The sequence below is a fragment of the Bos indicus x Bos taurus genome, chromosome 14 (genome assembly GCF_003369695.1).
Source record: "Bos indicus x Bos taurus breed Angus x Brahman F1 hybrid chromosome 14, Bos_hybrid_MaternalHap_v2.0, whole genome shotgun sequence".
In the NCBI taxonomy this organism is placed as follows: domain Eukaryota; kingdom Metazoa; phylum Chordata; class Mammalia; order Artiodactyla; family Bovidae; genus Bos; species Bos indicus x Bos taurus.
The window spans coordinates 76,388,727-76,405,667 of NC_040089.1; the positions used below are offsets into that span (position 1 = coordinate 76,388,727).

At 37.6% G+C, this 16,941-nt stretch overlaps 1 protein-coding gene across 2 annotated transcripts in view; it reads right to left on the bottom strand.

Moving 5' to 3' along the window:
* Window positions 1–16,941, bottom strand: part of CPNE3 (copine 3) — a 48,465-nt gene that overhangs the window by 13,444 nt on the left and 18,080 nt on the right. For both annotated transcript variants that reach the window (XM_027561608.1, XM_027561609.1), the window contains exons 6-11: window positions 13,547–13,630; window positions 11,743–11,832; window positions 7,238–7,336; window positions 3,692–3,778; window positions 2,334–2,393; window positions 1,660–1,793 (exon numbers count right to left, since the gene is read on the bottom strand). In XM_027561608.1, the coding sequence (XP_027417409.1) occupies window positions 1,660–1,793; window positions 2,334–2,393; window positions 3,692–3,778; window positions 7,238–7,336; window positions 11,743–11,832; window positions 13,547–13,630 (554 nt within the window). The remainder of the gene's footprint in view (window positions 1–1,659; window positions 1,794–2,333; window positions 2,394–3,691; window positions 3,779–7,237; window positions 7,337–11,742; window positions 11,833–13,546; window positions 13,631–16,941) is intronic.

Consider the following 16,941-nt stretch of genomic DNA (forward strand, 5'->3'; position numbering starts at 1 on the left):
CAGCCAAGTGGTGAGGACAAGTTTCCGGAGCCAGACAGCCCAGGTGCGGTTCTGCATCTGCCGTTATCTGCTGAGGGACCCTGGACACGTGACTTTAGCCTTCCTGCCTCAGGCTTCTCATCCGTAAAATCAAGATGATGATACCACCTATCTCACAACCAAGCATGAGGACTAGATGAATATCATATAGAAAGGATTTAAAATTTTCCCTGACATATAACAGCTAACACATATATGGAATCTCCTACTATTACTGTATGTATATTTTTCTTTCTATCCTTGAATTTTACTTTGTTGAAAAGCTAGTTCATTTATATTCAATTCTTTTTTTAAAAATAAAAGTGTCAGAAATCTTCCTTTATAAAGATGCCTGAGTACTGCCTGGGTACCTCAGTTGGTAGAGTAATCAGACTTTTAATCGGAGGGCATAGGTTCAAGTCCCTGGAGATGCTTTAAAAAAAAGAGAGAAAAAACTGAAATAAGAGGAGTTCCCTGGTGGTCCAGCATTTAGGACTTGATGCTTTCACTGCCGTGGGCTGGGGAGCTAAGTTGCTGGAGACCATGCATAGCCTTCTCATTACCCTTTATTTCTAGACAGTCTGTTATTACACTCTGATTTCCTCTTTGATCTAAGAACTACTGAAGAGCTTTTTTAATTTTCATGTGGTAAGCTTTTTTTAGTTAACTTTTTGTTTTAACTTCCAAGAAGCAGTCTGAAAAAGTAACCCTGTAAATTTACTACTTTTTTTTATCTAAGTCCCATTACAACTGTGTTTCTTTGAAATTTTTATCATATTTCTAGCTATTTTCAATTGAAATACATTGATACTGTATTACTAACCATATCCATGCTTATATTTTCATTATGGATTATACAACAAAGTGTCTATAAAGTAATTTTTCAATTGCCTTTAGAGTTTTGTCTTAAATTCTGTTAGGCTGGTATTGGAACTGCTACCCTTGGCTTAAACTTGTTTGTCTAAGAATTTCATCTAAATGGCATAACAGATCAACGAAAAATCCCATCAGTATGTATGGACTTTTATCATAAAATGACAGACAAAAACAAGGGAAAACATATACTGTACCCTAACAGATACAGAACAAAAAATTAATAACGTGGATTTTTTTCTACTGTTTAGTACACCTTCAGAAGGACCTATTTTAATCTATTCAAAATCTATCCATTGAGAATCGATTCAAAGTATTTCATAGCAATTATATCAAGGTATCCTGTAGCACTTGCTGAAAATCACCATTAAGAAACTAATTTGACAACAACCGCCTAGAAAATAGACGTTAAAAATTAGTGTCTATGAGTGTTTACAAAATGTGTCTTCTGGACTTCAACCACAGAAATAACTTATCCCTAATGAGTAAGCCCCAAGAAAACCGGATCAAAGAAACAAAAGCCTTGCCAACAGTCAGCTGTTAGAGAAGGACGCTACGCATAATACATTATAACTAATCACAGCCAGAGATTAGAGGCCAAAGGTAAACACTGACTGTTCACAAAGGGAAAAATAGAAAAGATAAGAGAAATTTTAAGGAGAAAGTTACTTCTCCCCAGCACGGTTATCCCATCAACTACATCAGAGAATCAGCAGAAGATCCAGACACTGCCATTTCTGGGGAGTCATTCACTGGAGTCATACTCACGCATCGTAGTCCTGAATGACCAGTCCCACAGACCAGATTGCAGTCAAATACTCATTAACACCATTGGGGCTGATGTAGTGAAGGGAGTTGGGAGAACGCGGATCACCATTGGAGCCAGTGAAGTCCACTCCCACCTGCCAAATGACAATTGCGGTCCTTACTCAAGGGAAGGCAGGGACATCCTTGCTTGCTGTCCAGGAAAACGCACACACTGAATGCTGACACAGAAACACTCATCCCTGAGCCTGCTCTGATTTGCTAACAAGTCCCTGAGCCGACAGGTATTTTCACGACAATGAAACAATTACAGCCTCAGCCTGAAGCAACCTGCTAGTCCTAATTTTCTAGATGTCTTAAATCATAGATTATTATATCTATGACTTTAGACATAGAGGACTTTTGGGTACATTTGATTAATGTTTTTTATTAATTAAATTACTGCAGGATAATCACTGATTTATACACACGTGCTTTTTTTCAGGTGGAAAAAGTATTATTGACAAGGCCAAAAGCTTCTGGATCAACCTAGACAAACTCTCTGCAGAGACCATATTCAACAGATTGTGTACATTTCATCACAAAGTCAGTTTGGCAGTAAAAGAAAAAACACTGTAAAATAGAGGGGAAAAGCCACATGTTACAGTCTACTGTGAAAAATCCAGTGTGTTACTCACAGTAAAATTCAGCTGGCAGCCTCCCATGATATAGTCAAGGAATGTACATTCCACTGTAATCTAAAAATAAATAGTAAACAAAATTAAAACTTTCCTACTTTTTTAAGAGAAGCAAAGAGCTCCCTGGTATACATTTTTAATCATCTATAAACTGAACAGCACAAGATACAAACATATAGAACCCACCCCTACATTTGAATTTAAAGCAACCTACCCCTACATGTCATGAATCTGTAAGATTCAAGATAATTATAGCATGTTATGGGAAATAGATGGGGAAACAGTGTCAGACTTTATTTTTTAGGCTCCAAAATCACTGCAGATGGTGACTGCAGCCATGAAATTAAAAGACGCTTACTCCTTGGAAGGAAAGTGATGACCAACCTAGATAGTATATTCAAAAGCAGAGACATTACTTTGCCAACAAAGGTTCGTCTAGTCAAGGCTATGGTTTTTCCAGTGGTCATGTATGGATGTGAGAGTTGGACTGTGAAGAAAGCTGAGCGCTGAAGAATTGATGCTTTTGAACTGTGGTGTTGGAGAAGACTCTTGAGAGTCCCTTGGACTGCAAGGAGATCCAACCAGTCCATTCTGAAGGAGATCAGCCCTGGGATTTCTTTGGAAGGAATGATGCTAAAGCTGAAACTCCAGTACTTTGGTCACCTCGTGCAAAGAGTTGACTCATTGGAAAAGACTCTGATGCTGGGAGGGATTGGGGGCAGGAGGAGAAGGGGACGACAGAGGATGAGATGGCTGGATGGCATCACTGACTCAATGGACGTGAGTCTGAGTGAACTCCGGGAGTTGGTGATGGACAGGGAGGCCTGGCGTGCTGCGATTCATGGGGTCACAAAGAGTCAGACAAGACTGAGCGACTGAACTGAACTGAAGATTAGAATATCAATAGCCAAAGATGAAATGCCCTGGTTTAAGAAACTAGTAATGAGTTTAATATGTTGAGACTTTAATAAGTTTAAAAACAAAAGCAAAAACTCCCACTCATTTAAGAAACTCTTGGATTTTTCCTCTTCACTCATAACATCTCATCTTGAAATTATAACCAGGACTGATGCACTGAGTTAAGTCATTTCCACTGATGTACCAGAAAAACACCAATGGTGCCCGGTATTTCCTAAGATAATGAAAAACTTCAATTTTTCCTTTGTTAGAGAGCTGTCAAATCTTGGAAGCAAAGTTACTTGAAAGAATTCTCTACTATTTCCTATTTTCTTCTCTAAAGGGGCCCAGATGCTCATGTAATTTTCAACTGTTCAAAGTGTTTGTGTGATATATACCATATTGATGGAAGAACTTAAAATGTGATCTCATTACACTATAAGCTGTCAAGAGCAACCAACCTCACAATGTTTCACACTGATCACCCCTGAATTCTTGTAGCTTTTCTTCTTTTGCCTCTTTTTTTCATTTATGCATTCAAATTCAACCTGTAGGAAGAAAAGACAAAATGTTCAATATTATTAGTGATATTAGAAAATGCCAATGTAAATTTAAGTGAATGACTTTTTTCTCTTAGAAACAAACCATCTACTGATATAGGTCTGTTACAAAATACAACTGTGAAACAATTGCACACTATATTATATATATGAAATATGTATCAGTCCCATTTCCTAAAAGCACTTCTAAAACTTTGTACCTTTTAAAATAGTTTCTAAGTATAAATGTTTCCTTTGTAGATCATTTCCTTATAAACGCTCCAAGTAATCATCTTTTTTCTTTATAACAAAAGAAATAAAATATTATTTTTAGCTGTCACCCACACAAAGTACAAAAACATACCGCTTGAAAAAGAAAAAAAACAACCATCAGAAAACAGAAATATATGAAGCCCAACTCTATGGTAAAATATGCAGCAAAGATCATTCCTTTCCACTGGGAATATGCATAGAAACAGATCTAATGTCTTCTTCCCACAAACAGACCATCTTCCCTTCCAACGCCTACCCACTATGCCTCTGGAAGGCTTGGCTCGAGTCATCCTTCTCCATAGCATCAACTCCTGTTCTGGTCTTCTCTGATCGCCATCTCTCTCATTAAGCTTCCACAACTACATAAAACTTACATACTTGGCATTAATCTCAACTGTTTCATTTCATTAATTTTTTTCATAGCTAGGGTACAGTCACTTCCAAGTTATACCCTGAAATTCTCACTGTCTTGCCAAATAATAAGAGACACTCAGTGAATACTGGGTAAGTCACCTCTTCTGGTCAATAGAAAGCAACTTACATACTTTAGCCAGAGGCATTACTAATTTTCTAAGAATCAAACATTTAAAAATACCTTTGAAACAATGATACCAAACAAAATGATGTTTAAAAAAAAATCTCTTGATGGTTTAGGATCCTGCCAGAGTTTCAGTCATTATCATACACACTGCTGCTGCTGCTGCTGCTAAGTCACTTCAGTTGTGTCCAACTCTGTGCGACCCCATAGACGGCAGCCCACCAGGCTCCCCCGTCCCTGGGATTCTCCAGGCAAAAGCACTGGAGTGGGTTGCCATTGCCTTCTCCAACGCATGAAAGTGAAAAGTCAAGGTGAAGTCGCTCAGTCGTATCCTACTCTTCGCGACCCCATGGATTACAGCCTACCAGGCTCCTCCGTCCATGGGATTTTCTAGGCAAGAGTACTGGAGTGGGTTGCCATTGCCTTCTCCATCATACACACTAATTATTGAATATTAGAGATGCAGAAATGCCCTAAGCAGAACTCTCATTGGTAAAAGGCTACATTACTTCACTTCATTTATCCACATTTTTACAGTATCCACCCAAGCAACAAGCACCGTTCTAGGTCCTGAACACAGAGTTGATAAGATAGAGTCCTGTCTTTGAAGATCGAGTGGGTAAACCTTGTCACTGTAATAGTATTAAAAGCCTCATTCTATCATGGGGGAGGGAAAGACCAAGTTAGCTGGATTTAGGAGAGTTCCGCATGCTAAGACGGCATCCTCTCCTCAACTGCACCAAAGGAGTGAGTTCCTAGACCCCGAATGCTTTATTTTTCCATCAATTATCTCATGTAATTCTGCCAACAACCTTGTAATGTAGAATTAATGTCCCCTTTTAGGAACTGAAGGGGCTTCCCACATAGCTCGGTTGGTAAATCAGCTGCCTGCAGTGCAGGAGACCCGGGTTCGATTCCTGAGTCAGGAAGATACCCTGGAGAAGGGAATGGCAACTGGCTCCAGTATTCTTGCCTGGAACATCCCCTGGACAGAGGAGCCTGGCGAGTTATGGTTCATGGTGTCGCAAGAGTCAGACACGACTTAGCGACTAAACCACCATCACCTACATGCTCTGTAAAGTATTACACAGTTAGTTTCTGGTTCATTCTCTTCTAAAAACAGGTCATTTACTGGTTCTGCAAAACAACAACAAACTGAAACCAGCGAAACAACGATACACATCACTCCTCATGTTTAGTTCTTTTAGGAAGCTTGCTTTATAGAAATGTTCAGATTGTCACAATTTTCCATTATTTCTGCCCTTAAAAATAAACATATATATCTTTCAGCAGAATATTTACAGCTGAATTTTACTGTTGTTTTTATTTAAACTGTTAATTCAACCTTTGCATTTAAACCATTAGGCGTGGTTGGAAAAGCCCTTCTTACTTCACACAAGTACTTCTGCTACACAAGTACCTGGGCTTTGTGACACAGGACTGTGTGCTCAGTCACTCAGTCATGTCTGACTCGTTGCGACCCCATGGACTATAGCCCACCAGGCTCCTCTGTCCATGGAATTCTTCAGACAAGAGTACTGGAGTGGGTTGCCATTTCTTACTCCAGGGGATCTTCCTGACCCAGGGATCAAATCCACATCTTCTGCATTGGCAGGCGGATTCTTACCCCTGAGCCACACGGCAAGCCTGTAGAGATAGGACTAGAGATCTCTGTATGACCTCCTGAGAATTCTAGTCCCACTATGTCAGCTCAAAACTCACTTCTCCCAATTATGTAAATCAAAAAGCTATTAAGTTTTGTTTATTCATTTAGTATTTAAGTTTTGATCTAAAACTATCAGTATCTTCTTTTGGGTCACTTCACTTACATAACTTGGTAAAAAAGACCTTGCCATCTGACCATAATCTCTTACCTTTTAAACTTCGTGTTTGGATTTTCAAAAGCAAATGCTATATACAAGAGCATTATTCAGGTCACTAAGCAGGTAAAAACATTTCAGATTATTCTAGGCAAGCTAGAAAGAGAATTAACTTATTTCATTCAAACTAGAAAGTTAAGTAAGAGGGAAGCAGTTTATAAGTTTTATTTATAAAAAAACACTCTGGAATAGTTTTTAGGCACTTTGCCATAGAGACAGGAAAGTTTCAGAAGCAATCGTAGAAATATGTGGGGATGTTAGCTAACAAACTGAATGCAATTAAGGCAAACAAATGATCCTAACAAAGTCAGTCCATTAGATGGCAGCTTAATACTACATAATTTGAAGTAGTATACCTATTCTTTTATCCATCCTTTGGGCAAGGACATGTCAGAGAGGGAGAGAAGGTAAAAGCCAATTTCTAAAGTATCCAAAAGGAGAATAAATGTCCACAATTTAAGCCTTGGTATTTGTCTCATGTAGATATTAATTATTGTGGCTAATGAAATGCCAAGATCTTTAAAACGAAGGCTTTTCAAACAAACCACATAATTTGTCCATAGCGAAAGGAAACCAAACCTCTAAACATAAATGTAAACTCACCCCAAGTAAGAATTTTGAGTCATCTGACTACTTAAACAAAATCCACAGATTTCAGAATATTACATATTATAGAGTAAAAGCAAGGAAAGCTATTTGCTATTTCAAGAGAAAAAAATGAAGTAATAAATACACGGCCAAGTATAAGGTATACTCAAAAACAAAGGCGCAACTCACAGGTGAGCTTCTGGAGGCTTCTTTCAGTTTTGTCATTGTGGTTTGAAAGGTTCCAATGAGATCATGCGACCCATCATTGTCATAATCATAACACTCTACCTATAAGGAAGCATAATATAAATATATAAAAATATATACAATCTTGTTTAAAAGAACTGGTTGCAATAAATGGGACTTACCAAGAAGTGCACTTTTAATTCAAATAAGTGAAAATGTTTAATACACAGTCCTACTTGGAGAAGCAGGAACTAAGTTCCTAGAGGAATAATACTGAAACTCTTTCAAGCCCTGGCTATTCTTGGGATGGGATTCTAAGACAGATTGCAGGCACATGAAAAACACAAATACTGTTGAAATTCCATGTTGACCAGTTTCCAGTTCTTGTATATGCCCTTTACAAGTTCTAATAAAACTGAAATGCAATTAGACCTTCTCTCTCGCCCACTTTTCACCTTGCTATTTTACAGTGGCTAAAAGCCATTATCTATCTGAAGGAAGAAAGGAAGTCAGTATCCTAGGCAGCTAAAAATCATATAATTAAATTCTAGATGGTTTATAACTATGGAAAATGTATTTCATTAGCTGCAATCTGGTGAGGCTTGGCTTCTTTTAGGAGTTCGATTAAATGAAGTTGGATTTGCATCATTGTGAGGATCACAACTCCCACAATGAAAAGGAAAATTCCAGGAAAACGGTATTTAACCCACTGAGGAAGTGTCTACACTGGGCCATCACAACACTGTCTCCATATAAGACAAGGCCAAGTCCAGTCTGAGCTGTGGCTTCCATTAAATGCTCACTGTTTCTGAAAACACATGGAAGAGAGCTGAGGGTATCTGATTCCCATGTTGGCAGATGCTGTCAAAGAGTAAATATTCACAAGAATATCTGAATATTCATTGCAGTGAGAAAATTAACACGGTGTGAACTCTTAGCAAGCAGAAGTGCTCACTGTGATCATAAATAACTTAAGTTTTTATACTGCTTTATAATTACAAACATTTCTTCCGCAAACATTCATTATGTGCACTGCACACAGCATCTACTGAGGATGTCAGGTAGACAGAAGAATTTAATAGTCTTAGAAGATGACCTATCTTGTGTGGTAACCGACAAAGCACATCTGTGCCAAGGAAACTTTTGAATACTTCTAGAGCCTGTGATTTAAGATAAAAGTCTATGATTGAAAAGCAATTTGCATTTACCCTATGCTATAATCCTTTACAAAGTTATATTAATCATCAAGCTAAAACACTCAGGATTTATATATATTCACCAAGCAAGGTGATTTTTCTTCCTCAGTTCTATGAAAAGTGAATTGAGTGCTTATCAAAACAGGAAGTCTTTCACTGCATATATTTTCATTATTTTTCAAGACTAAAAATCAAACGATCAATAAATGAATACAAACTAGGTCTAGAATTGCAATTCTGAGTAACAGTAAGTGCTTTTATTTGTTTCCAGTACTTCAGTCAATTTATTTTTTTCATACTCAATTTAAAAATTGAGTATGAAAAAAATAAAAATGAGTATCAGATGTATAGATCAAGAGTGAACTCTTAGCAAGACCTATACATCTTGATCTTGAACTCTTGATCTATACATCTGATACTCATTTTTATTTTTTTCATACTCAATTTTTAAACCAAAAGCCCTTTATCTGACAGAAAATTAATGATATCAATAATTTTTCCAGAGGAATTAAAATTAAAGTTAAAATAATATTTTAATAATTTCATTTTTAAGAGGTTTTTTTTTTTAATTACAGAAAACAGAACATTGGATTTTAGATTTACATTCAGGAAACTCCAATTTATACCTAAGACAACAAGATCAGGCTTTGATAAGACCAAGATTTTATTTAAACAAAACTTATGGAAGAGCTAAAACAGTTCATGTTTAGACTGTCCAAAACTTCTGGGAATGCAAAGCATTTTTAGAATGTGATTCCTGATAACTCACTGTAATAAACATATAGGAAAAGCTCACTGTTGCCCCATCAAAGACAAATGTTAGATGTTAAAGGAAAATGTGATATTTATTCTGCTGACATGTGCTCAGATACAGCCTGAGGCAAAGGGTGTAACGATTTATGTCATTTAATTTCTCTTCTCAAGAATTCAAAAACCAGTACTATTAGCTGTTTTAAACAACAGCTTCAGCAGTCTGTGAACCTGAAATGTACACATATATACACATGTGCATATGTATATATGCAAAGAATGCACACATCACACAATACTACATTCACTAATGCATTCTCAGTTTAGACATGCATGGTTATTCTTCTTATTCACACACTCTTATGAAAATAATAATCCATGCTAGAATGGTAACACTGGGACGTTCACACTGCAGCAAAGAAATCACCAATGATTCCGACTCTGTTCTCTGCTCTATAACTCTGTACTACACCTCTAAGCACCTTCCAAACCCCAAGAGAATCGGTGATGGATGGCTTTCTGATGACTGCAAGAAATACAGAACTAAAGAAAGACAGACAGAGATGGGGTGGCCAACCAGCTGGCGCATAGTGAAAACAAGTGGAGAATCTTTTAAGAATGAAGACGTTCATCAGAGAGAGCTCAAAAAATCAGTTTACTTACTATAATAAAATAGCCCTGTGAGCATGACGCTGTGCACAAAAAAAAGAAGTTAAAGAAATATTGTTTCGTTGTTAATATATTATTACAAACAATCAAACTGTTTAGGCATTTTTTTCCTAGCCTTTCTTACCTTAGATCTAATGAAGCCTTAACTTGTTATTTTTAATGTGAAAAGCAAAAGGTCTAGATTTAATATAACAGTAAAAAGTGTCAACCACAGATTGGCCCTCTCCGTGGGGGCTTGCCATCACCTCTACAGGGATTAAATCAAGTGAAGCAGCAGCTGCAGACGTTTAATGGCCCCTGAAGGAGTTTAGGGTGGAGAGCAGAAGGGAGGCACCCTGTGTTCAGGGAAAAACTGGCAGGACAGGTCTTCAGACAGTTAAATACTGTCTGATTTTATGAAGCCAATTCTTGCATCTCCGCATATCTAGAAAAGCACTAAAATCCTTCACGGTCACGACGGTTTCTCATGACTAGCAGAAGCTTCACAAGACTCGTAGAAACCTTTAGGGAAAACCTGTGCTTGATTCCATGTATTTCCCCCTTTACCAAAATCACATGAACACTGACCTTTCCCCTGCCTCTCTGGAACAGTTTCTCAGAGCTCTCCAAGGTGCTGTCTCTGCAGCCCTCAGATTGTCCCAAATAAAACTTAACTCAAAACTCTCACGCTGTGCATTTTTTACAGTTGACCACAGTAGTGTACAAAGCTACTTTTCTATTTATTTTGTACCAAAATTTTCACTGCTGTTTGAAATATCACACAAATCATATTGATCTTTAAAGTTCTCTGAAAAATGAGGAAAACATTTATGGATCTAAGAAATGAAATGGTTTTCAATAATAATAGCATCTCTACTGTGTTTAACAGTTTATGAAACTTTTCACGTACATTAATTTAATCCTGATTTAATTTTGCCATGTAGACATTATGTTCTCCATTATATAAGTAAGGAAGTTAAGTAAGGAAGTTAGATAACCTGCTCAAGATCCCTTAGCTGGTTAAAGGTCTAAGTCAAGACTTGGACTATGGTTTGACTCCAGGTCCCTTCATGACCTTTCCTGCTTTCACCATACTAATTATCAAAAGAAAAAAAAAAAATAAAACAAATAAACAAAAAACTCACCCCAGTTTGCTGACCTCTGCAATACATGAAAAGGCTCCTATCGGGAATCTTATGTAAAAAGGTGACTAATATAAACGTGTCTTTAAAATAATATATCTATATTGGCTAGAAGTGAAAACATTTAAGAAAATTCTTAGCTATCTGCTGCAGCTCCCTGCTTCTACTTTGCTTTCCTTTAAAAACTCTAAAACTAAAGCCATCCAAATGTTGTAGTAAATTATACCTTCCTCTGAGCGCCGGGAGTTGGTGATGGACAGGGAGGCCCGGCGTGCTGCAGTCCATGGGGTCACAAAGAGTCAGACGCGACTGAGCGACTGGACTGAACTGAACATCAGTGACGCAAGTGTCACCACTATCGTGCTCTGCGCTGAAGGCAGAAGGAAGCTCTGGGTTCTCAGTTAAAGTAATACCTACTTTTATTGCAAGGGACACACCAAAGGCAAAGAGTGCAGTTAACCGTTTCTATTCCCAGAGCAGAAGAATCTTATTAAAAAGTAGGGAAGACTTTAATACTCTATTTTAAAAAATGAAGAATAAAATAAAAACCACAATGTTTGATTAAGCATTCAACAGGTCAACAGATCACTCAAAATGTCTCTGCTCCTTTAGACTGACTGCTTATCAGAAACATTTCTATTTTAGCATTCCTAAATATACATAAAATTCAAACTTACATCATTTACTTTCTTTAAGTACTAGCCAATGAATTAATTTATAAAAGCAGTGAGTGTGTATGTGTGTACATAATATATATATAATTTCAAATTACCTTAATAGTTTTATCCATATCTCCATAGCACAGAGAGTTAAGAGAGATCTTAAAAGGCCTCCAAACAGGATTCAAGTTGTTTTTAACAACCTATTTAAAAAAATAATAATGAAGGTCAGTTAGAAAAACATTCCACTCATCATCAATGTTCTGCTCTTGCCTTTCCCAGGTTCCCACCAGGCATACCATTCATCCTTCACCTCTTCACCCACCCAACTTCGTCAGCGAAAATCTAGCCAGGACCATATTATACACCTGTTATATGAAAAATGTGAGGGACTGTCTAGTCAAGATACATTCTGAGAAAGAAAAAAAACTGGGAAATGTATCCAGCCATTACAAGATGCACTTACAAATTACAGAAGATTATTGGTTTTGTTGGAAACCAGAGTTTTCACTGCAGGACACAAGATTCAAATATGGAATAAGAAAAGTTGGGAAAGGATCTTGCTATGTTTGATTTGAATGAGAAAAATGGTGTAAATTTATGATTTTAGGGTTTTTTTTAATGTTTAATATATATAAACATATATACACAAACATATTTATCATTTATGTCCACTGAAAAGGTCTGAAAGTGCTCAGCAGTAATGAGCACTCATACCCTGCTGTGCAAATCCTACCCTCTTAAAGGAAAAATCAGGCTTCCTAAGAGAAATAGTTCATTCCAGACGGGATAGGGTAAGTACTAGGTCAACTGACAACATAATTTCACATAAAATAAGACAGTGCTTAAAGACTGATTTGTTGTTGTTTAGTCACTAAGTCGCGTCTGACTCTTTGTGACCCCATGGACCATAGCCAGTCCATCTCCTCTGTCCATGGGATTTCCCAGGCAAGAATACAGGAGTGGGTTGCCATTTCCTTCTCCAGGGGATCTTCCCAACCCAGAGATCGAACCCAAGTCTCCTGCATTGGCAGGAGGGTTCTTTACCACTGAGTCACCTGGGAGTCCTGGGAACATAATAGCCAAATGCAAACTGTGAACCTGGAATGGACCCTGTATTAAACAAAACAAAACACATAAAAATCGTGTTTGGGGAAATTGGGAGGATCTGAAGATGCATGGTATAGTAAATGATGTTACTAAATCAATGCTAACTCTCTCAGTTATGGAGGTGTAGAGAAACGCCTTTGTTCTTGAGAAATACCTGTAGCAGTTAAAGGTGAAGAGCCACGATGTCTGCTGCCTACATTAGGATAGTTTTGCAAAAGGGCATGGACGTGGGCGTGAACAAGAGAGAGCACACACCCGTGTGCAGGTGTGACCGTTTGATAAATCTAGGTGAAGGACACACTGGCATACATTTCAGTGTCCTTTACAGGATTTTAAAAGTAAGGCAGAGGGACGTCCCTGGGGGCCCAGAGGCGAAGAATCCACCCACCAACACGGGAGACACAGTTCAGTCCCTGGAGCATCCCACAGGCCTTGGGGCAACTAAGCCCATGAGTGCCACGACCACTGAACCACACGCCTGGAGCCCTCGGCCCACAGGAGAAGCCAGCAGTATGAGAAGCCCGGGCACCACCCTAGAGAGCAGAGCCCACTCACTGCAACCGCAGAAAGCCCGTGGGCAGCAGCAGAGACCCAGCTGAGCCAAAAGTAAAGAATTTAAAAACAACTAAGCATAGCAGCACCTTCTCATTTAAAAAAAAAGAAACGAGCACGCTGACCTTGTGTCTCTGGCAGTTATATACGTCTGAATTCAGATGAATATTTTTATAAATACATACATTTTTAAAATTCAGATTACCACAATTCCAAAGGAAACTTCAACCCTACTTTTCAAATTCAGATATTCACCTCCGTTCGATGAACCATTAGCCAGTTTCCATCAGATGTCTGCTTGTGGAACTCTAGGTAAGGATCTGACTTCCCAAATAGATCCTACATTAAAATAAAAAGCAAAGCAATTATTCTCCTCCTAAAACATGTGAAACACACTTTGTATATGTTACATGTCTGTAGTACCTGAAGTTTAATTCTATAGTACAGATAAACATATATATATATATATACATATATATAGTACAATACAACAGTAAATACAAATCCCAATACATTCCTCACAAACATAAACCTGCTGAAGTCTACGAGGAGAACGTTTAAGGCATTCCTGATAAATGCTCATTATCCTTACACCCTTACATCTCAAAACACAAGATGGCTTTAAAATACAGTGATCAATGGAACCCATGATCAACACAGGACGCTTTTAGCTGGTTTTCATTATTAGCAGCATTCACTCATTCAAACAGCACTAAGTAGTCTTATATAATCCCATACAGTAGTCGTACTAGCTCCACGAGAGGCAGGACAAACTGGATTCAGAGGAGTTAAAGACTTTGCCAAAATCACACATCTAATGAAGTGATGAATCTGAGCCTTGAGTTCACATCTTACCCTTCTATGTCCAATACCTGTTCGGCAATCCCACACGTTTCTTTACACAAACGCAAGAGAGCACAGACAAGGAGACACGGGAAGTGCACAACAGAAGTGCTTGGAGAGCACAAGGCACACCCTATTTCCTCTGTGATTCACCACGCACAGCTCTCCTGTACAACGCGCAAGCACAGTGAGGGTGCAAACGTCCCCTCATGGCCATCTTACACACACACACACACACCCAGAGACTCTTCCACAGGGAGATAAAATCCTGGAGAGATGCACAAAGGTAAAGATAGTAAGATTGTGGATGACTTTACTTTCTCATTTTCATTTATCTTCGTTTTGAAATTTCTATCCTCCTTAGCATTACTACTTATTATTTGTGAAAGTGAAAAGACATTGGTTAAGCCCACAGGAATGTAAGCAGATACATTCCTAAACCGAAGATTTTTTTCAGTCTTGAATTTACTTCAATATTAAATTAAGAACTAAGATAATATTATTTCCTTCCTCAGCATAGTTTAATGTTAAGAAAGGAATACATCTCTCATAGTCAAAAATAAAAACACAAAGACTACACAGAACTTTTAAAATTTAACCTTCTCTCTAAGAAGAATTTAAGCAATGTAATAAGCCTCTCTATGCTCCATTTTATAAAACTAGGAACAATATTATACCTAGAGAAGCTAACTTTCCCAAAAGCACATGAACGTCCTCTGTCTCTTTTATCTTAGAGATAATCTTTTGAGAAAGGTAGAATATCATTATTACTATAATGAAGGTCAAAAAACAGACCCTGCTTGACAGTTCATGAAACTGTCAACAGTAGAACTAAAACAAGAAGTAAAACTCCCTGAATCTTATCTCCAGGATAAGTTAAGTCAAAAGAACAAGACAGAGAGATGCATGTGTAGTATTAATATATCATGCTACACTTAATCAAAGACTGGGGCTGGGCTGGGGTATGGAAATGTAAATATATACATATACACAGGCGTGCACACTCATATCTACCTATATGACATATACATCCATATCTATCTATTTGTACGTTTATATACACACAGAGAGACACACGTGTACATACACACACAAAAAAACCCTTCGTTTTTTGGAAAATGAAGGATTAAGCCATTAAATATAAATTTTACAAACGAATAAAATACAGCAAGAGAAAAAACTGCAGCGTGGACAGGGAAAGAAGCTAAATTTGTTGAATATACCTTGTTTTCTATTGGCTTTGGAACCATCTTATACATGATTATACAGCAAAATTAAACCCCCAAAATTTTAAAGCAATCTCTAAATACCAAAAGCAAAATTTGATTATGTGTTAATGTTACAGCATAACCACTTGGAGAACAATTATTCCTTTAAAACCCAAGAATTAAATTCGTATAATTCAAGTGGAATATATAACCCTAAAGGCAAAAAGAACTTCAAAGAAAGCTCAAACTATTTTCAGTAAAAATATTTTTGCTATAACATGTATATTTGTATTCTTAAACTGTTAGATATTATATAGGGCAAAACATAAGCAGTTACGTTAGTTTCCTTATGAATCAACATTTGACATAAGTAAAAATAGGTGCAACTACAGAATTAAAGAAATAACAGCCTTGTAATTTTACATTTGAATTGGAATTTGTTATACAAGTTTATGATTTAGTTTTCCTTAAAAAAGAAAAGACTTTCCGATAGCTATCTACTGAAAAGTCCTAGAAAGAATGAGCAACAGCAATCAATAAACATTAAGTACCCCTAGTACCACATCGTGGACTCACCATAGAAAAGCTCCCTTTAACCTGCTAATCTGGGGCAGAAATTAGATAAAATAAGCACGGAACATCTGTCATGCCACAGAGCAAGAAGCTAGCCAAAGGCTTCTGAGACCCTGCCAAATGGCTCAGGAACAAACTTAAACAGGTTCCCCCATAGGTCAAACCTAGGATGCTTGAAGCATCAATAAGTATGAATAGAGTTCCTAGAAATACCAAAAAAAAAAATTTTTTTTAAGTTCTTCTGTAAAAGTCACGTTTAAAGAAATTTATTCTTCTAAAAAATAGTAAATATTAAAAAAAAAAAAATCAAACACTTCAACTTGCCTTTTCTGGACAAACTATCTTGGAATAAATAAATACCTAATGTGAAGAAAGATACTTCTCTCTAGAGAAGTATTCTCGCTAATAAAAGAAGAAGCAATGACAGCATGAGAATAACACTATTTTAAGGCTCTTAATTGGAGAAGGCAATGGCACCCCATTCCAGTACTCTTGCCTAGAAAATCCCATGGACAGAGGAGCCTGGTAGGCTGCAGTTCATGGGGTCGCTGAGGGATTGGAGAAGGGAATGGTTACCCACTCCAGTGTTCTTGCCTGGAGAATCTCAGGGACGGGGGAGCCTGGTGAGCTGCCGTCTATGGGGTCACACAGAGTCGGACACGACTGAAGCGACTTAGCAGCAGCAGCAGCAGCAGCAGCAGCAAGACTCTTAATAAGATAGTATATCTAGGTAGTTACCATCAGTGGTCACTAAGACCCCAAAAAACAGAACTTGACAATGTGAGCCTCTTGATGGAATTAGTGTCACCACCTATGAAATTCATACCAATTCAAAATGCCACGAGATCATAACTCTAGATTCAATTTCAGCTGATAGAAATCAGGAAATAAAATATGGAGAGACAAACATATTACATGACATCACAGGGATTTAATTAGCGTACACTGTGTGTGAAAAATTCTATAGGACAAAGGAGTCAGTTTATTGAATAAATCCATGGATGGACGGAGGGAGAGAGAGGGAAC